This window comes from Balaenoptera ricei, chromosome 18 (assembly GCF_028023285.1).
Source record: "Balaenoptera ricei isolate mBalRic1 chromosome 18, mBalRic1.hap2, whole genome shotgun sequence".
Lineage (NCBI taxonomy): Eukaryota > Metazoa > Chordata > Mammalia > Artiodactyla > Balaenopteridae > Balaenoptera > Balaenoptera ricei.
The window spans coordinates 10,864,897-10,887,181 of NC_082656.1; the positions used below are offsets into that span (position 1 = coordinate 10,864,897).

The 22,285-nt window shown below is 40.6% G+C and overlaps 2 protein-coding genes across 11 annotated transcripts in view; one reads left to right on the forward strand and one right to left on the reverse strand.

The window, feature by feature from the left end:
• The window catches only part of RFC3 (replication factor C subunit 3), a 775,950-nt gene that overhangs the window by 664,921 nt on the left and 88,744 nt on the right, over positions 1-22,285 (forward strand). The window lies entirely within an intron of this gene.
• The window catches only part of LOC132352370 (uncharacterized), a 515,897-nt gene that overhangs the window by 333 nt on the left and 493,279 nt on the right, over positions 1-22,285 (reverse strand). For 3 of the 7 annotated variants that reach the window (XR_009498698.1, XR_009498697.1, XR_009498699.1), the window contains one exon: positions 19,470-19,712. The exons of 1 other annotated variant lie outside the window; for it this stretch is intronic. Coding sequence is in view for 2 of the 6 variants with exons in the window: in XM_059902824.1 (XP_059758807.1) it covers positions 18,638-18,716; positions 19,521-19,712 (271 nt within the window). In the remaining 4 variants the exon portion in view is untranslated. Of the gene's footprint in view, positions 1-14,749; positions 18,717-18,869; positions 18,947-19,469; positions 19,713-22,285 lie in introns of those variants that run through there. 3 more of the 7 variants (XM_059902824.1, XM_059902822.1, XR_009498692.1) reach the window with 2 other exon arrangements.

Consider the following 22,285-nt stretch of genomic DNA (forward strand, 5'->3'; position numbering starts at 1 on the left):
GTGTTCATATCCAAAGTTGCTAATGGATTGTGCTTACAGTATGAGACAAAATGGCAGTCATTGTGGAGTTGAATATTGAAAACTCATGCAGCATATTCAAGTGGTGTGAAGACTGAAGAAAGAGAGAGGGGGTGGGAGGGAGGGAGAGAGGGAGAAAAATAACTGATTTTGAAACAAAAAGACTTTGGCGTTTACATGCCCTCCTTTCCAATTTATTTAAATATGGGAACATGAAAATTTGAAGAAAGAACTAAATTCACACTGTCAACTATTTACATACAGAAGCCTTTGACATCTAGTTGTCTTTCTCTCTGTCCCAAATCTTTCCATCATAACAGTAAACATGAGACATAAGAGACTCTACAGATAGAAACTAAGAACATGAGCTTTGGAACTAGCTTAATGGGTTCAAATTGTGATCAACCTCTGATTTACCTGCTGGGTGAGTTGGGGGAAATTACCTAGTTTTCCTGTGCCCTCACTTCATTGCTCTACGCCGCAGTCGTCTGTAAATCTGGAATGTAGTAATGGTACTTACCTCATAAGGTTGTTGTAAAGATTAAGTGCATTCATACATCTAAAGCACTTAGAACAGAGACTGGCACATAGCACACGTGTTAAGTAGTCTGCAAATTTTAGACTCATAGAAGTCAAGTTGCTTGGCCAAAAGAATATGGGAGTAAAACTGTGATACATAATATCAAATTGCACTCAAAAACAAACAAAAAAAAACCCCTGTACCCATTTATATTGTTAGCAGTATTCTGCAATTGTATCTATTTCTGCAAACACTGCTGCCAATGGATGCCTGTCAATCATTTAAATTTTACCACTCTGAATCAGAACTGGTAGTTCATTGTTTTAATTGATATTTTTCTGATTACCTGTGAAGTTTATAGCATCTTTTCTTGTGTTTATCACTACTTGGATTTCTTCTTCAGTGCATTTACTGTTTATAATCTTTTTAAACAATTATTTTATTGAGTTGTTTTCTTTTTGTGTTTATGGATTTGTGGCAGCTTTGTTCATTCTGAATATTAATTTGTCATCTATTACTGTATATACGTTGCAAATACTTTTTTTCTAGTCTATGGCTTGTCCTTTATTCATTAACTTATTTAAGACTTCCCTGGTGGTCCAGTGGTTGACTCCGCACTCCCACTGCAAGGGGCCCAGGTTCAATCCCTTGTCAGGGAACTAGATTCCCGCATGCTGCAACTAAAGATCCCACGTGCCACAACTAAGACCCCGTGTGGCCAAATAAATACTAAAAAAAAAAAAAGAGAGAGACTTATTGAGCACTTAGGGCTGAACAATGCTCTAGATACTGGAATTAGAGATGTGAGAAAGACAAAGTCCCACTCTCTTGGAGTAAATAGTTTAGTGTGGAAGATATACAATAAACAAATAGCAAGATAATGTTATATAAATGTTATAAAGAAAAATAGAGTAGGGTAATGGATATAAAATGATGTAGCATGCTGTTTTAGGGATGTCAGGGAGTTCATCTGAGGGCTGACATGAGCTGATATCTGGATGAAAAACATTCCAATCTGAGGAAACAGCATGTGCAAAGGCCCTGAGGCAGAAACATGAGGCTGTGTTTCAGAAACTGCAAGGAGACCAGTGTGGCTGGAGGACTGCAAATAAAGAGGAGGGTGGTATGACACAGACTAGAGAGACAGCCAAGGCCCAGGCAATTAAGGCCTTGTAAATTACAGTCTATGGCTTTTATTTCATTGGAGAAGGGAAGCAATTAAGGATTTTGCATTGGGGAGTGATGCAATCTGACTTCCACTTGAAAAGGATCATAAGGGCTACTGTGGAGAATAGCCTGAGTGTGTGTGTGTGTGTGTGTGTGTGTGTGTGTGTGTGTGTGTGTAAGGGGCTGCTGGGAAGAGTGGGAGCAGAGTGATCACGTGGTAGGTTGCTATAGCACATAGCAGGTAATTTTGATAGCCTAGGCAAGAGATGATTGCACCAGGGTTTTGGCAATAGGAGTAGTGAGAAGTCACCAGATGAGGGATGTATTTTGAAAGTAAGGCTGACAAGAGCAACTGATGGTTTGAAAGTGGGATATGAGGAAAAAGAAAAGATAATTTCAAGGTGTTTGGCTTAAACACTAGGTGAGTGGTGGAGCCCTTTGCTGAGATGGAGAAAACTGGAGGGAAAAGAAAGGAACCTCTCTTGTACATGTTAAGGTTTGAGAAGCCTATTCAATATCTCACAGCTGCCTATGCCCTGGGTGAGGGGTCTAGAGTTCAAGGGGGAGGAGGTTGGAGGAAGTGGCATGAGTCTATGAGTCAGCAGTGCACGGATGGTATTAAAAGCCATGGAACTCTGTGGAAGTCAGTGTGGGCAGGAGAATGAGGCTGCCCAAGACCAAGTCCTAAGGTGCTCCAGTACCCATTGGGGGAAAGAACAGGGGGAGGATCCATCATGGGCCCTGAGAAGAAGTGACCAGTGGGGTGAGACAAAAACCAGGGGAATGTGGGGTCCCAGAAGCCAAGGGAAACACTTAGAACAGTGCCTAGTGCATAGTAAATGCTACATAAAATTAGCCGCTATTATTAATTCTGTTTGAAGCCCTATGATTCCCAGGTAGTCCCTTATGCTCTGACCTCAAATAGCGCTGAATTCCATGACAGCTTTGACCAATAGAATATGGCAGGAGCTGTGATAGATTCCAAGATCAGATCTTAAGTGATGGAGAAGTAGATCAAGTTGAGAATTTAGAAGAAATACCACATTTGGCAATGTGAGGGTCATTAGTGGCTTTGAGAAGAGAGGTTTTAGTGAAGGGAGACCCAATTCTAAATGGATTGCTCTCTAGAGAGAAGAACAAGAGGAGAAGGGTGTGTACCAGGTGAGGAATTTTGTTTTAAAGAGGAACAGAGAAATAAGGTAGTAGCCAGAGGAAGATATAAAATCAGGGGAAGTTTTTATTTTTGTAAGATACTTTTTCAGGATGATTTCCCGTGATGGCAGTGAGCCAAGAGAGAGTATAAATTAATGATGCAGGAGAGAGATAGGACAATCGTAGAAATAAAGTCCCTGGGTAGGTAAGAAGTCATCTGATCCAGTGCCCAAGTTTAGACTCTGACCGTAGAGAGGAGCACAGATCATTCATCCATTGGTAACAAAAAGCAACAGAGCAAATCTCCAGCGGCAGAGCAGGTAGGCTGGTAGATGTTTCAGTGGGAGGACAAGGCAGTTCAGTTCTGACTGATTCCCTTTGCTCAGTGAAATAAGGTCATCAGTTGAGGATGTGGAGGAAAGAGTAGATATTGGAGGTTTGTAAAGAGAGGAGAATGAATGAATTGTTAAACGTGGACAGTGTGGCAGCAGCATGAGTCTCTCCAGGAGGCCCCGAGGGGTCCTTGGAGATGTGTGGTCAAGTTAACGTCAGCATGGTGTTTTTAATTCAGCCATTGTTATGCATTTTGGTCCATCTACATTGTTTATGTTATTTGTCTTTAATCATATGTAAGATTTTTTTTCTCTTTATGTAGGCAGCTCAAATCTGCTAATTTTTCCTGTATAAATTCTGGGATTTATATATTGTCAAGAAGGTTCTACTTCCACTCTAAATTATTTTTTTTAATTTTTCACTATTTCTTCTAATATTTTCATAATGAAAATTAGCATTTTATTCCATATGGATTTTTGTATGTGTGCATGTACCTAACTTCATTTTTCTCAAAATGGATAATAATGTGTCCCAACATCATTTTTCAAAAATCCATCCTTTTCTCTCTTAAATGCCCCACTGTTCATATGTGCACGCTAGTTTTGAACTTCCATGGTTGTTTCATTTACCATTTGTCTGCTCCTGCATTATTAATACCACATTGCTTTCATCATTATAGTATTTTTCAATATCTGATAGTAAAAGTCACCATTCAAATTTCTTTCAAAAATTTCATGGCAAAACTTGGGAATTTTATCTTCCAGATGAAAATTACCTTCCAGATAAATCTAATTCAATACAATAATTGCCTTGTAAAACATCATCTAAAATCCTGAAGAAGTTTTGCTTGGAATTAAATTGAATTTATAGATTAATTTGGAGAGAATTAACATTTACAATCTGAGGACTTTTCATAGAGATACCTGTTATTCTCAGTATTTATTTGGGTCTTCTCTTATGTTCTTTAGAACAGTTTTATAGATATTCTTCAGTGAGGAAACTCTGTGGCATTTTCTCACTCTGACACCATAAAACAAAACTCGTCTATTATCTTCTACAAGGCACCTTGAGCAAATTAATCTCTTTGTGCCATAGTTTCCTTATCTGTTAAAAGGGGACTGTTGTGAGGAATAAATGAGTTAGTATATGTGAAGCGCTTAAAACAGTGTCTGGTGCTGCCATTATTATAACTCCTTTCAAAACCCCATAATCCTGACTAGTCCTTTGTGTTCTGACAACATCAAACCACTGCCATTCCACAAAAGAATATGTGCCTGGGACTTGCACACATTATTCCAAAGTGTCTGAAAAATGTAATTTCCACACCTTCAGCTTCTGTAATAAAAGGAGAGAACCTGCTAGGGCAGGATACTACTGACAATTTCAAAGAAATGAGAAAGATTTCTCATGTAATCATAAAAATATGTAAAAAATTATTTGGGAACTACTCTGTAGTTATTTGTGTTTGGTACCAGTTTTTTTCCTTTAGATGTTCTACATAATCTAAAAGCCAGACAAGTTAAGTTTAAAAATATTTTAAAGGCAGAGGAAGACTTTGCAATAGATGAGTTCCCTGAGTATCAGTGTATTTATATATACAACCAATAAAGTACATCCTTTGAACCAGCCATGCAAACACATGACATTCATCTCATATTTAACATTTTAAATTATACTACATTATGCTATTTTTCACGTGCATTCAACACCGCTGCTTTTACACATAAACAGAGGTATCCATTAATCACCAGGAAGAGGAAGCCGTGCAAAAACTACTTTGGATTGCTACATTTCTCACCTAATGGTTTCATTGCCAGAACCAAAAGACCTATTAGACCCCTCATCTGTTAAAATATATTTTTCTAGGAAATAGTAAATGTTCTCAGTATCAGAAGTCCCTCAGAGGACTTTAATAAATGGATGCACATATGTTACATGAAAAGTCTTCCAATATATTCTTCTCTCCCCCTCTCCTTAAAAAGCAGAATTTTAGGGAAAAAAAAATTTTAGAAACTCCTAGGTTGGCCTTAGGAAGGTGACACTCACTCTTCCACAGCTATCATTGACTGGGTAGAGAGTGAAAAGATGGCAAAAAGGGAAAACCTGCCTCTATTTCCCTGCGTCATTTCTCTCTCTCTCTCTCTCCCACCACTGAAATAAGGGAATACATCTAATTATAGAACAGTGGGCCCTCCTTCATCTAAGTATGAGCATAAGAGCTTAACGGAAGCACTATCAGGGTGTTTCAAATCACTAACTCTGAGAGCCCTAGGTTCCTTTTTGGAGGCGTGTCCTAACTTCCAAGAGTTCAGCACATGCTTCATAACTAACTGAGCCAGCACTGAAAAAAGGCAGCCTCGGTCTCTGGAGGACGTCTTCAGAAGAACATGGGGTAACTAGGGTACTAGGTCATCGCAAAGGTACTTCTGAAAGTAAATGAAATAGACAGAGGAGAAAATAGCACATGTAATATTAATGCAGATTGCACTCAAGAAAGAAATATGCTCCGATCACAGTGTCTCTGTGACCCGCTGCCCTAATTTACACGCCCTTAAACTTATGCACTCCTAATCCACTGTGAGTCTATGGTTTCTGCTCCTATCTGATGTGTTTATTTCTCAAAATTGTTGAGTTCATCTTTTTTCAGAGAGCAGAATCAACAAGATGTATTAGAGATAAAGCTGAGTGAAAACTGTACTGCTATTGACCAGAGGACTGCAAATGCCTGAAATCTCATGGGGTGGGGAGAGGGGGTTGGCACTTCCCTCCAGTTCCTTCATCTGGGTTTGTCCAGGCCTCAGAGCGCTAGCTGAGTCCCCACCCTTCCCCCAGGCAGTGGATCTTCCGCTACTCACCAGGAGGGTGGGCTTTGAGGATTCTCAGAGAGGTGAGGAAATAGGCCTCTGAAAACAGGGCTGTGGACTTCCATCCCAGGGGAATCCTGAGCCCAGGCACAGTATGTAAATGTTCCGTATGTTTACCTTTATGCAAAATTAAACATATTTGTCAAAATGAAAAGTCATTATGGACTTAACCATTGTGAACAGCTAAACACCAAGCGATGAATGATGATTTAAGGAAAAAGTAGAGCAGAAGAGGCCCCAAAACACCTTATACTGCACCACGCAATAATGTAATAGTCCCCAAAAGCTCAAACCAGGAAATAATGCTGCTCCACAAAACTGGCAAGGCTCTGGAAAATAGTATTTGCCAAGAAAAAAGAGTTCCTTTGAAATGGTTATTCAACTTATCAGAGCAGACGCCATTTTCTTTTGACCTCTGTGATTTCCCTGTCATTTAGTTTCTGAGAGAGCACTGCTCTGCAGATTTTTACAACTGCTTTATACAGTTGGAAGATGATGATAAAGTTCATTTTCCATCGCTGACTGTTCCCAGCTGCAACTAAGTCCTAAAGGATCCTCCTCCTGTAGGGATACGGACAGAGCTGGGGAGCCATGGCCTGTTAGAGAGAGAAAGCAAGTCCTAAGACAGAGCTCACCTTTCTGGAGTTTAACCTGGTTTGGGATTTATGTTTTCATGCAAATCTGGTCATAAAACATAATCTACACAATGTTAGATAAAGTCTACCTTCTAGATTGTAAGGAACAAAACAAATAAGCTACATAATTGGCCATCTTCCTTGCTCAAAAATGTCATCATTTATTACTCCGTGCCTTTCCTTTTCAGTTAAGCTGATCAAGATGAACTTAAAAGCAACAGTGCAGCAAGAACAAGGCATTCAACAAATAGCTGATCGATTGAAAGAAATAAGAGATTCACAGAGTAACTATGTGCATGATGAGAAACACTAATCAAAACAATATAGTTGGTCTGGTGTTTTTAGTTTTCTTAACAAGAAAATGCACCCCAAAACTCAATTTCATCATATGGAAAATGTGGGTAAATATAATGCAGTTGAAAAATAGAATCTATATGATTACAGGTAGAGAAACAATTAGTGAGAAATTGAAAGGTTAGTAAGAGAAATGGGAAAGGATAAAGAGACATGGGCAAGATATGATCTGGGAAGCTCCATGGAATAGAGAAAAGCGTGAAAGGGAGGAGGTCTGAAGCACATGGTAGTTTTCCAGTCCGTCACTTGCTCTCTGTAAGGGACCACTTTCATTCTGGAAAGGTCTCTTGAATGAGGTGAGTTTTTAAATGAAGGATTTGGAGAAAATGGTGAGACTGGCTGTCAGAGCAGAATATCACTCTGGAGCAGCAGGGGAGAGTGCCTGCCTGCTAAAAAGAAATGAAGGATGGAGAAAGGAGCCGGCACCTCAGGCTGGAAGGAAGCAGTAAAACAGACACAGAGGCTGTGCTGAGGCAGTTAATATGCAGCCGCCTCAGGGGATGGCAGGCCTAACAATAACCACATCAAAACACAATTCGATACCGAGAGGGAAAGATGTTGTGAGGAATTTAAATCAAATAAAAATAAAGACCATCAAAGCATAGAGAGAATAAGAATGTTAAAACAATAAGTCTACCAGCGACATTACATCATCAGCAAACTTTCCCGCTCTAGATTCTAAAGACATTGTAACCTGGGGGACCACTCGCAACCTTCGCGTTTCCAGAAATAGCAGCAGATGATGCAAAGTTTCCCATCAGGAACCAGACATTTTTATCTTTCTGTCATCCTTAAGGAAAAAATAAAAATCACCATAGCTTATTTTATTGAGTGCTTCCTGTTTGGCAGGCACTGTTCTGAGTACTTCCTACATGAATTCAGCTATCTTCAGAACAGCTCTGTTCTATTATTATCCCCATTTTTCAGTCAAGGAAAATGAGGTACAGAAATGTTAAGTAACTCTCCCAGAGACACACAGCGAGTAAGCAAGGAAGCCTGGATGCAGTTCAGGTAACCTGGCCCCAGAGTCCATGTTCATGACCAATGCATGTCACTCTCTCCTAAGATACCAGCAGCAACACTGTAGATGACCTTGGAAACTTCTGCATTGCCTTCCAAGGACCTCATTGTCATAGGGAGACAGGACACTAGGTGCAAACCGAGCTGTTTCTATGAGATGCACAGTGTGGAGACAGGAGTGCACGTACTTGTGATGAGGGGAATCTGGCTCATTTACCTTCCATATTTGGTTCATTCATGAGAACGCTGACCTGGTCCTAGTCCTTTGAGAAATTTTTAATGTCGCCTTATGTCTCTTCCCAAATATGAACACCTAGTAGGCTCTTTATAAATCCCGGTTTGCTATCAGATTTAATTTTTTAAATGATAAGATGTCTAAGATATCTCACCAAGTACTCAGTGTTTATACACTCTTGTCTGTATAGGTTAGACCTTAAACTTAACTGGATTTTCTAATTATTGCCATTTTTGTTTTCCTGAAGCCTGATATTGGGCTTCTGGATTTGCGAATTTGCAGAATGTGTTCCTTCATATTTGTCCTTTTGTGAGCAGTACAATCCATTGCTGATTTACAAGGTCAGGTTCACCTCACAGTAACTGCAGTAGAATGGACCAGGTTTAGAAAGGTGGAAGAGAGGAATAATAATAGGATGTGTGCGAACTGAAAAAGTATATATAAATACATATTCTAAACAGAGAAAGGGTATCTGAGCAAGTCAGTTATAAAAGACTCATCTTTCACGAGAGAGAAAAATGCTGCTGTTGATTGGAATGTATTTCCTTTTATTAATTTGATAGGTGTCTTCTCCTTGAAGACAGTATTCACCACTTAGCAGCTTTAGCAATTCTCCAGGCCCTCAGTCCATCCTTGTCTTGGTAATTTTGGAACACAATGTGGCATCTTCTTTCTTGGCTCCAATAAATCGCAGGGTTTGCCGCTCATCTTCTTTAACAAGAGTTCTGGTTCTTTTATAAAAATGGGCATCTGAGTGTAAAAGGCAGTCTAGGCCCCTAAAGATATCTTGGGTTGAAGAAAGAGAGAGACTTTCGAATGTGGCAATAAAAAATAAATTTACACAGCATTAAATTTACTAAGTAAGCAAGACAATAGAGTCTGAAAACCAAGGTGCTGAGTGAGCAAGCTTCCACCTTAGTCAGAACTGAGCTGTGATGTGACCCGAATGCTAGTCCTGCCATGTGTAAGATGCATTATTGAGATGGCATCCGTTATCGGCATTAGTTATTCAGTTTGTATGACATTTTTCATTACTAAACTTCTCTTTTCCAAAGCCTATAACTCAGTGGTAAAAATTTATATCTTCCATTATTTTTAAAGGACCAAATTTGGCATACAAATTCTAGTGCTTAAAATGGAATTTTATTTCAGGAGAAAATTGGGCTGCATTCAAGTAAGATTCTGTTGCATATTACAGAAGCTTACTAGCTTAACTTTACGTCTAAGCATAAGAGAAATAATTGATACTGTGTGGGATAATAGTTTTATTCCTGCATGCACAACGCAAACAGCCTTGCAACCATATGAGAATATCGATCTGGTAAGTCGGGGGCCTCCAGAAGTTTCAATTCCTTTTCTGGGTGCCCACTGAAGGTATTTCTGGGAATGACGGTTCTAGAATAAAGCCTCAGTATAGCCTTCATGTTTTAAGGAAAGCCAGGGGGACTTGTAAATGTGAACAGCCCACAAGTGAAAACAGAGATGAGATGGATCCCACCACTCAGCTGGCTCTAAAGATCCAGGGCCAGGAACTGGTGTGCTCAGGAGCTTCCAGTGGACACAGTTGTGTGTGGTGTGGTCTCTCCCCAGTGAATTGAGGTTCACAATGTCATTACTGGACATCAGGTCATTGGCCCAAGACAGCACTTGTCAACATTTTAAAAGTCATGCACCCTTTTGAGACACTTGATAACCTTGCCATTTCAGAGACTCTAGTCTTGTCCACAGTGCTCAAGGTCAAGTCTTATTAAAATGGACTTATTAAAGCGGCCACCGTAACACTTGACTTCTCATTTGTTTACTTCTTTTTAATTAGTAATTAATTAATTAGATATATTAGATCCTCCTCTAAAAACAGGTTCTAATTGGAGGGAAAAGAGTTTGAGGAAAAAATGCCTTTCACAGTGCCTGATACATAGCAGGTTCTCAAAACTGTTAGTTCTCTAGCTGGGTTACTGGTTGTAAAGATGGAGCAAGGGAAACTAGTGTCCCACCCTTACTGGATTCTCTACCCACTTGACAATTTATATTCAGGTTTAGCTTGACCGTAGGTCTTTGACAGTGATTGGGAAAAATCCCACTTGGCTAATTGTCCAAGAGAAGATGAAATTGTTACTAGCAAAGAGAAGAAAGGTTATAAGGGACAAGGAATTCATAGAATTATTGACATATTTTGCATGAGATTATTTTTTCTTTAGGGTGTTAGTATTCTGAGTCTTCATATATCTTATTGTTTTATTTATTTTGCATGCCGTCTTTCCCACGGTCTTTGCAGACAGAACTGTCTTTTTTTGTTTGTTTGTTTAACATCTTTATTGGAGTATAACTGCTTACAATGGTGTGTTAGTTTCTGCTTTATAACAAAGTGAATCAGCTATACATATACATATATCCCCATATCTCCTCCCTCTTGTGTCTCCCTCCCACCCTCCCTATCCCACCCCTCTAGGTGGTCACAAAGCACTGAGCTGATCTCCCTGTGAGATAGAACTAGTCTTCTTTAAGGCATCAAGAGTCCCCAGCCTAGAGCTCCAAGCCCCTGGGCTGGTTCATCAGACTGAAGACCAGTCTTCGTTCCAAATTGTGACACACACTTACTCCCTCTCTGCAGTTTCAATCAATGCCAAGCACACAATTACTTTCTTTAGATTGCTTTAGCATATTTGGAATACAATAAATTGATTCAAGTTGCACTTCACATTGGGTAGAGAAGAAATATATACTCTTTCTGGTCCATTTGCCCAGCAGTAGATACTCTTTGGATGGAGTGAATAACTAATCATCAAATTCTAAGTAGAGCACAAAATGCTCCATTCAAAGCAATGTATGTTGACCATATCACTAAGTCTCGAATATCTTTAATCTCTCAATCTATTAGGAACTGGAGTTAAAGGAACTCAATTGCCTGTGAATTACAAGGTAAAATTTGCTTTGTTAGATATTATTAATTCAAAAAAAATCCAGCCTATTTGGAGAGATTTCAGTTGAAGGCAAGTAGTGCCTTTTGGCCATTTTCTTCTTACTTAGACCGCAGGCACTTAAGTGTAAATCTATTAATGAACAATTGGCATTCCTAAAAGCTTATTACATCTAAAAGCTTAAGACTATCCATGTGCCTTCTTCCTATCAACACAGTTCCTTTTCATTTTATTCATGTATATAGCTCTTTTAGAACTAGAAATTCCTAGCCAATGAAATCATTTTATTTCTTCCTCAGAGGAATTTTGAGTGAGAAGAAAATTGCTTCCATGTAAATTGTAGTCGTGTGCTCAGCTGGCACTTCACATTGTGCTGGGCAGCAGAGCTCTGTCTGACGTACAGAAAATCATGCTAAAAAAAAGCTGACCTGCCCTAGACGCAGAAAGACAGTGTGGCTCAAATACCACATGATACTCCAGGTCTCACTGAAGGTCCCTGAAAAAAGACCATGTGTCCAGCCCTCCATACACTGTCACACTGGCCCTGTGGCCAAAGCCACCTCAGTCTTCATCAAGAGTAACCATGAAGGAACGGTGACACCAAACAAGACTAGGGCACTGAGAGTGCTTTAGAACACCAACTCTCCCACCTGCTCCGGGGCAATGCTGACAGACCTTGGAGCTACGGGGCCCATCCTTCATCCTCATCGTCATCCTCTCTCTACCCTTCATCTGCTCTTTCTCTACCCCTCTTCATGCTCTCACACCACAGAGGACCTTCTTGTCTCAGAGGAAGCCAAGCTTCCTCACTCATTTATGCAACAACATTATTGAGCACCTCATGTGTGCCAGGTTCAGTGAAGGGCTCAAAGTTAGCTCCTTACTGCAAGGGGCTCTGTATTTAGGAGGGAAGGTTGTCATGGAACCACTGACTTAAATGCAATGCTAGAGGTTTGTTCAGTGTTGATGACTCACAGAAAGGAGTGAACAGTTATGCTTTGGAGGGAGATGAGTGACCAGGGAAGAATAAGGATAAAGAGGTGTCAGAGCAGGCTTTAGAGGAAGACACATACATTTTATCTAGGCTCGCAAGAAAGCATAGGAGTTTACTAATAAAGTAATTCACACTCTGAATGATATAATCATTTTTCTGGGTGTCCCACAAAAATCTCAAACTGAGCTCACTACCCCGAACCACCCACTGACCCACACTCAACCTGCTCTCCTAATTGATTTCCCCATATTGGTTTTTGGTATCATTAATCAACAACATCATGTCTTGAAATTGGAGGCAGCTTTGATTTCTGTGTCTCCTTTATACCTCACATCCTAAGATCTCTGGGATGAATCCATTTTACTCAAGAAATGTCAACTTGACCCATCCCCTCATGTTCTCCATGAGAAGCCCACGTCAACCTTCTCTTGGACTCGTTACCGTAGACTCTTTACCGCAAGTTACTTCTTAACAAGGAACAGGTAACATATATTTTCGGCCTCCATCTGTATTGAATGCCCCTCTGTGTACGCCCTGGGTAAGCCATGCTGCACCACTGGGTGCCCTGCACTGACCATGCCCCTACCTTAGTTCCTGTGTTCTGTAGTAGAGTGTGTGTGTGTGTGCGCCTGTGTTCGCATGTGTGCACATAGGCTTGCAGCCTGGAAATTCCTTTTTGCTTTAATGCAACCCCCCTGAGTGGCCTTTTCATGTGGAAAACTCTTTCCATCATTCTAATCCACTGCTGTGTCTATAATTTTTCTGACCTCTCTTACCCATACCTTTAATGGAACACAGCACAACGAATTGTAAGGAGTTATTTGAACAAGATGAACACAGTAGGATACAAGCAGAAAGTAACTTGATTTTTATTTTTTTGTCATTACTGCCTTTTAAACTTGCTCTTTTGAATGGTTTTTTCCCCTTATTCCCTTATGTAATCTTGGAGTGATCCTATAGCTTTTACAGCATTCTCGGGTATTAACAAATTGTGTAGGCTTGCAGAAATGAGAAGTGTAGACAGATCTACTATCAATAATTGATTCTGTCATTCAACAGAAAGCACAGGGCGCTGGGAGTGGCAGTAGTGAGTTCAGAGAAAAGCTCCTGTGTCACATGGCTAATGTGGTTGTATCCTGGGGTCAAGGCCAGTTGTTCATGTCCAACAACCACAGGTTGTCTCTTTCATTTGTGGGGATTTGGTGGGGTCTTCGGAGAACCACCCTGCTTGTCCTCTGCCACCTGGACCATCTTACTTACTATCATTCCCTGAACAAGCTAAGTTTCTCCCAGTTGGCCATGAATGACCCCTTCACCCCAGCTTCTGGCCATCCACCCAGCAGGATCTATCTCTGTTGGTCACCTTGCCTCACAGATAATCAACTCCACAGAAGGTTTTTCAAAATAAACTTTTAATTTTAGAATAGTTTTAGATTTATAGAAAAGTTGCCAAGATAATAGAGTTCCCATGTACCTCACATCTAGTTGCCCTTATTGTTAACCTCTTACATCAGTGTGGTATGTTTGACACAACCAATGAACCAATATTTACACTTTATTATTCACTAAAGTCTATACTTTATTCAGTTCCTTTTTTTTTTTTTTTTTTTCACCTAATGTCCTTTATCTGTTCCAGGATCCCTCATTAGATTTAGTCCTCGTGTTTCCTCAGGCCCCCCGTTAGCTGTGAAAGGTTCTCAGCCTTCTCTTGGTTTTGATGAGCCTGCTGATTTTGAGGCATATTGGTCAGGTATCTGGTAGAATGTCCTTAATTGAGGACATTCGTGATTACACTGGAGTTACCGGTTTTGAGGAAGAAGACCACACACAAAGTGCCATTCTCATCAGATTGTATCAAGAGTACACACTGTCTACATGACCTTCACTGTTGATACTGACCTTGATCAGTTGGCCGACGTAGTGTTTGTTCAGTTTCTCCACTGGAAAGTTACCCTTTATGTTTCCCGCCTTTCAACACTGTACATTTTGGAAAGAAGTCATTATGGGCAGCCCATATTGAGGGAGTGGGAAGTTATGGTCTACCACTCTGAGGACAGAGTAGCTACAGAAATTATTTTTCGCACACAGCTTCTTCTGCATAGGTGGGCTGTCAATTATTGGTCTCCGAATTTGGGGCCTCTGCCCCCTAAACTCTAGGGAAAGTTGTATTCAGTGTCCTGTTAAACTGTCACAGTTCAATGATTCTGAAAGTGTGGCCCTGGACCAGCAGCATCAGCATCACTGGAGAGTTTGTTGGAAATGCAAATCCTCAGCCCCCCCCACCCCCGGACCTTCTGAATCAGAGACTCTGGGGCTGGGGCCCAGCAGTCTTTTATCAAGTCCAACACCTGGTTCTGATGCAAGCTGAAGTTTGAGTACCACTGTGGTTAACAGTTTATGTGTACTCTACCCTGAACTCCCATCAGCCAGCCTAGCACATAACTTGACACAGGGTAGGAGCTCAAAAATGAGCTGCAATTTTCTTCTATTTTATTCTCTGTCATTGAAATTGCACTGTCATTTTTTTTTTTAACATCTTTATTGGAGTATAATTGCTTTACAATGGTGTGTTCGTTTCTGCTGTATAACAAAGTGAATCAGCTATACATATACATATATCCCCCATAACTCCTCCCTCTTGCGTCTTCGTCTCATGGGTGGGGTTGTGTTCCTGTCTTCCTAGTTGTTTGGCATAGGGTGTCCAGCACTGTAGCTTGCTGGTCATTGAGTGGAGTTAGGTCTTAGCGTTGAGATGGAGATCTCTGAGAGAGCTTTCTCAGTTTGATATTACATGGGGCTGGGAAGTCTCTGGTAGATGAATGTCCTGAACTCGGCTCTCCCACCTCAGAGGCTCAGGCCTGACACCTGGCTGGAGCACCAAGACTCTTATCATCCACCCAGCCAGTTACATGGGGAGTTTCTTGTCTTTTGGGAAGTCTGAGGTCTTCTGCCAGCGTTCAGTAGGTGTTCTGTAGGAGCTATTCCACATGCAGATGTATTTTTGATGTATCTGTAGGGAGGAAGGTGATCTCCACGTCTTACTCCTCTGCCATCTTGAAGCTATCCTCCACTGTCTTAGTTTTTAAAGGCGATATTAGCTCCTTGCTGTTGTTGGGCCTTGGGTGCTTCCCCATCTTTTATGAGTTCCTTCAATTCTGCTCATACCTTTTATTAAAATCTCTTTAGTTAAAATTTTTTGAGTATATGCCATCTATGTCCTATCAGAACCCTGATGGATACAGTGCCCTCAGATTTTATTCATTTTTGTCAAGGACCGCAAATGGAACAGATTTTTCCAAAGGAGAAAATTACTAATGATGTGCTTTTAGGTTTTGGTTATCTGAGTGTGAAGAACCTCCCAGTACTGTTCTGAAGAAATAGCTGGATTTATTGTCTATGTACGTTCTGTGTGCCAGAATTATGCCCAGTCCATTGTACATTATCCATTTAATTCTCACAATAATAACCATGAGGTTTTATTATGTCAATTTTACTGGAAATCAAAGCTCGGAACAGTTGTGACTTGCATCATATCACAAAGCTAGAAGAAACGGGAGCACCGGGACTGGAGCATCTGTATGATGACAAAACCAGGGTCCTTCAGGCCCTTGTAGTCCCCAAGCATTGTCCCTTGGCATAGGTGACACTGCAAATACTCCACAGGAAGGGGGTTACTGGCCAGTCTGAGGCAGAGGACGAAGCCCTAGAGATACCTGCAACACAGCTTCTGCTTCATGTACAGGACAGAGAATTTAGCAGGGGTCTGACAGCGCCACAGTGAAGGACGGGGTGAGGAGAGAGATTAGAAGTCAAGGTTAAGGGCACAAAAAGTCACAAAAAGTGTGTGTATTTAGGATTAGGCTGTAAACTCAGAAGGAAATTGTGTAATATTTATAGATGAAGAAGAGGACAAAAATAGACCCTATTGCAATTCAATTTCCACAAAAGAGGCAGTTAGGAGAGACAAATATAAGGATGGTATCAGCTAGCATTTGGAGAGTGAGTGAGATTAAGCTAATTTGTCAACTCTCCTTGCTGAGGCTTCTTTCTCTAGCCTAGTTGCCCCTGGGCAGATGATGGCAGTCACTAGAATATGCCAAGACAGCACGTCCAGGGAAGCAATGCCAGACGGAGGCTGTAATCATTATCCCACTAATTAATGGCATTTCTCCTCCTGAGTACAAACGCCAGCCCCTAAAAAGGGAACAGTGGATCTCAACTCAAAGTCTCCACTGAGCACGGCAAGACTTTACCTTCCATAAATAGCATCCATAAGAACCTGCCTTGAAAAACACCCTTTAGTGAGTGGTTCATATAGTCATAAATAAATAAGTGCCTGTTGAATAAGAGGGAATGGGAATTGTAGCTAGATTGAAACATCACCTTCCTGATTACAGGGCACTGAAATTGTGACACTTCATCCCAACTCTGTGATGTGTGCCAGGGAGACCGTGGTAAAAAGCCCTCATGGAGCTTATCACACTGCAGCAGGAGGGTTAGACAAGATAGAAGTAAACTTTCACATCACAGTAGGTGCCATAACGGAAATAAACAAAATAGGATGGAGAATAGTATAGTAGTCAAAGGCCTCAGAGGAAGAAATATTTGGGCACAGACTTAGAGGATTAAAAAAAAAAATACACACACATACACACAGAAACTGCCCATTCAAAATACACAAGCAAAGTTTCTTAGGTGGAAAGAGCAGTCAGGGCAAAAGTATGGATTTGGGAAGGTTCTTGGTACTTTCGAGTTCATGACCTGAGCACAGAGTGCAAGAAGGGAGAGGGGAAGAGATGAAGCTAGAAAGAAGGGTCAATTTGAGACCACGCATGAGCCCCGGAAGAGCCCTAGGCCTCCCAGCACCATGATTCTACGAGGCCATCTGGCCCCGGGTTTCAGAAGGTGGATGCACTTTCTTTGTTTGCTGGGGATCAGGTTCTGCTCCTGGCAGGCTGTCGGTAGAGCTCTCACTTGGCAGGTACAGGCTCCCTTGACTTCATAAATGCACAGCCTGTAGTCAAGAATTTCCAAATGTGATTAAAATGAAACTGCCATGGAAATCAGGCTTGGCTGCCTGTCTCTCAGGTACTCAGAAGGAAGAGCGCCTTCCGGACCTGGCAGGTAACCTCAGTGACATTGTTTGGAATAGATTTAGGAAGGGCTGCCAGGTAGACAGGAGATTTCAATAACTGTGCAGCCAAATTAGTAATTAGAAGGACTGGGTACTGGGGACGCACCATGGAAAACTTCCTGACCTCTCAATAGTCAAAGTCATTGAGATAAATGAGCTCTGAAAACAGTGCTTCATTTGAGAAGGAGCACATACTGCATGATTAACTCCAGATGACCGCACTCCCCGGAGACTGACCAAGCCCTGTTCCTGGAAATCAGAAAACAATAACTTCTCAATAGCACTTTTGGCCATTTCAGCCCTTGAACAGTTCAAAAGAGGGAAGAATTGGCCCAAAATGTCCTATATCAGCAGAGAAGCAGAGATAAAATACATTTTCCTGGATAGTTTTAGTTTGGATCCAAGGTCAGCAGACCAAATCGCTACAATTTCCTTTCTCAGTGGTTAGTCGTGCCATGGAAGAGATGGTTCCAGAAGGCTAAACAAAGGTAATGCTTTAAGTAAACGGACTGTACCTGCTCGTGAGAGTAATGAAAGTCCACAGCCCACACGGTGACAGCCCACTTCCTCTGTGGCTGGTTTTAATTGAAACCGACAGAGCTGTGGAGCTGGCTGGGTTTTGCATAAATCATCATCCATAATACACTTTCAAGGGTAATCACCACATTAATATACCAAGCAGGAAGTGAAATAATTAAAATTTAGCATAGTGAGGTATTGAAGTTTCCAAAATTAATCTGAAGCACCTTTCCTCAGTACAAATGAGCAATTGCTTTGATCCATAGAAAAGGACATTCATAGAAATACTGCATTGCATAGTCCATCAGCAACAAAAGAAATTCCACTCTTCTTCCTACGCTGCAAATCATCTGCTTATATTTTAATTCCTTTTCCTTTCTTCTCTGGTGGTGCAAGGTGTTTTTTTTTTGTTGTTTTTTTTAAAATTTGTTTTACCTGCCTTTAAGCTAAATATGTGTCAAAAATCCATGTAGATTAGAAATCCCGCAAATCTGCAAGCGTTAGAGAGAAAAACTGTCCCCGTATGATCTTTAGGAAGACAGTTCCAGCACAGAGAGTGAACATGGACATGTACAACAGGGAGAAACCTAGGGTGATACACATCTCACTTCAATATATCTGCTTAGAAGGTAATAAAGTATCCAGGCTGGATCCCATAGTGAGCCACAGGGGTAAGACACTCAATGGCTCACTTGTTCTGATGGAGTAAGCATCTTCAATGCTTGATGCTTTAAAAGATGATAAGCAAAAACATCCCCGTCGTAATATGTAATCTCATATGCAGGCAGCTTGAGAACAGCAATATTTTGCAGGGGACCACACCCCTGTGTTCCAAGTCCAGGAACACCTTGACCTAGAAGCACAAAAATAGCAATCAGACATTGAGAAGGGGCTCCCTCCAATGGGCAAGATCCCTGGTATACAGACAGCATCCCAGCTAAAAGCCAACCCTCTTCTGAGCTGTAAAGCAGGTAAAGTCAGCCTCTGTAAGTTAGGAGGGACTTACCTCTTAACTCACATTGGTGTTATTTCTTTTCTCCTCAATATCACACCTTCCATTGGGAGTTAGGGGCCTAGGAGTATCTGGAGAAAAAAGTGGTAATGAACTCCCATCACCCTTGTAATGATTACTTGAACAGGCAATTTCATCTAGACTTCACTGACGAGAGGGGACACAAAGAAGAATGTCCAATGGTGGAATATCAGACACTGGGGAAGGTGAATTAGCAGTGAGACATGGGGTAGTGCCCCATGCCTCTTACATCACAATGTTCAAATCATACTCCCCATGCTGTTTGTATGTAAAGCCAATTCTTAGGACTTATCATTTGAGGCAAACACTGCCATTTCCTCCATTAAAAAATTCCCTAGTGGGTCTGGTCACCCTCAAGTGATGGGATATGCAAGAATAAGTGTAGAGTGAGGAGAGTTGTCTCCCCTCCAGGAAATGTGCAAAGTGTCCTATTTTTAAATGACTGTGATGATACAGCAAGAGACATTTGCTTCCAGATTTTATTTTGGTTTTGATCAGGTTGAATTTTGATAACTTTGTCGTCAACCATAATTAACAAAATAATGTAATTATGGAATACATGGCTCAGGTGAAACTTAATTATTTGGACTCCCAGGAAATGAGCTCTTACAAGCAAAGTAGCACCTTGAAGGAGGATCAGGAAACCATGTGTCATCCTTCTCTGATTTAGCGGTGATGCCATCTGTACTGGGCTGAATCCAAGCAAGCAACCAGCCAGCCAGGAGGCTAAATGCAGGAGCAGTGGGTTGCAACCCCAGGGAACATCTGGTCCCTTGAGCAGCCAAGGCAGTTCCATAAATGGCGAGAGCAGTGGGCCTTCAGAGAAAACATAAAAAATGAAAAGTTTAACATTTTCTCCTGCCAGCTAACCTTCCCTACTTTGGCTCTCTCTCTCTCGAAAATATAAGGCAGAGCCTATTATAAAATAGTTGCTATAGACTGTTTGTGTCCCCCCAAATGCATGTGTTCAAACCTAATCCCCAGTGTAATGATATTTTGAGGTGGGGCCTTTGGGGGTGATTAGGTTATAGGAGCAGAGCCTTCATGAAGGGGATTAGTGCTCTTATAAAAGAGACCCTAGAAAGCACCTCTGCCTCTTCCTCTGGGTGAGAACACAGACACATGAGAACCAGGAAGCAGGTGTTCACCAGACACTGTACCTGCCGGCACCTTGAATTTGGACCTTCCAGCCTCCAGAACCGTGAGAAATAAAGGTCTGTTATTTCAGTCACCCAGTCTGTGGTATTTTGTTATAGCAGCCAGAACAGACTTAGACGGTAGTTATTAGGGAGATAAAGTTCTCTAGTGGACAATGCATAATTTGAGAACAGGAACTGGCACAATGCATGACACCAAGTTACTGTTCAATTTAATAAGTGAATTTACTTATTAGTTCTGTGCCAACTTGGGTCTGGACTGAGGACTGACTCCTACAGAGACCAGACCCAGAGATTACAGAGAGTTCCGAGTTTTTCCTCCCCTCAAACCAGGGAATTTTAGAAGCTGCTCCAGAGGCTGAGTCCTCAGGGGATAGTCCCAAAATAGGCAGCTGGACAGAGATGGCAAGTGGGGGATCCCGGCATGTGTTTGCCATCAGATAAAATTAACATTTGTTCACTATGGAGAACAGTATGGAGGTTCCTTAAGAAACTAAAACTAGAGCTACCATATGATCCTACAATCCCACTCCTAGGCATATATCCAGAGAAAATTCAAAAAGATACATGCACCCCAATGTCCATAGCGGCACTATTTACAATAGCCAGGACATGGAAGCAACCTAAGTGTCCACTGACAGATGAATAAAGATGTGGTATACACACACACACACACACACACACACAATGGAATATTACTCAGCCATAAAAAAGAATGAAATAATGCCATTTGCAGCAACATGGATGGACCTAGAGATTATCATGCTAAGTGAAGTAAGTCAGACAGAAAGAGAAATATACGATGTCACTTATATGTGGAATCTAAAAAAATGATACAAATGAACTTATTTGCAAAACAGAAATAGACTCACAGACATAGAAAACAAATTTAGCATTACCAAAGAGGAAGGTGGGGGGAGGCATAAATTAGGAGTTTGGGATCAACATATACACACTACTGTATATAAAACAGATTATAAAAAACAAGGACCTACTGTATAGCACAAGGAACTATATTCAATATCTTGTAATAACCTATAATGGAAAAGAATCTGAAAAAGTGTGTGTGTGTATATATATATATATATATATATATATATATAAAGTCATATATATATGACTGAATCACTTTGCTGTACACCTGAAACTAACAAAACATTGTAAATTATACCTCAATAAAAATAGTTTAAAAACAGTTTTAAAAAATTAACATTTGGGCCAAAATTTCAAGTAGTAACTCACTTCAGTTTATGCAGACAGCAGAGAGGTATATAGAATATGGACAAAGAATAAGCAAAGTGCCAGGTATCTTTGGAGCATTCATTGAAGGCTACTCATGTAGGATGCAAATGAGTTTTTCTTTGGGTTTTGATCTTAAGTTTCACCTCAAAAGGAAAATGCCTTTTTATTTGGCTTGTTTGCAATTTTTTAAAGCTTATTTTGTAAATATTTTATAATATTTAAAACAGTATATAATGAGGACTCTATGCCTCTTGCAGCAGAAAATAATTAATAGTACTTGGCACTTAATGGCACTTTTCATCATTAAATCTCTTTGTAGACATTAATTAAGGAAAAGATACTTCATCTTTTTAAAGTTGGTGTTAGACTCCTGTCAGTGCATTTCATGAATATCGGTTGTAACAGTAAGTGAAATACGTAGAATCCAAAATACAATCTGCCAAAGTTTTGCTTCAAAGGTAAAAATAAGCCTTTGTATGTTTTCCATTATACTTTGCCCCTTGGAATAGGTTTGTAAATAACTTTTATTCATGGCTCTGTCTTAAAATAAGTTTTTTCTTTGATTATAACTACTGCAATGCCATATTAAAAAACAAGTATTTTATGAAGTATTTTGAATTATTCAAATGTAAAAGCTTCATGAATAAAGGCACCAAAAGTGCTCATGTTCATGGAGAAACATTCGTTCAGTTGGCTAAGTCAGAGAAGCCCCCTGCTTTTCTTCCCTGGAAAGTAGAGGTTCATTTGGTGAGAGAGATGATCCTTTTAGTCGTTCTCCCTCCTCCGCCTACAGGGACAAACGTGCTCATCTCCAGGGCCAAACTCACGGCCTTGTTTCAGTGGTCCTCTTCTTCTAGAAGTCTTTCTCTCCATTTGTTTCCAATGCCTGGAATATTTAAGATAATCTTTTTATCATATAATTTGAAGCAATAAACATTGCCTCCTACTTCTCATATAAAATAGTTGCCTGCAGGCCAGGATCCTCGTTTT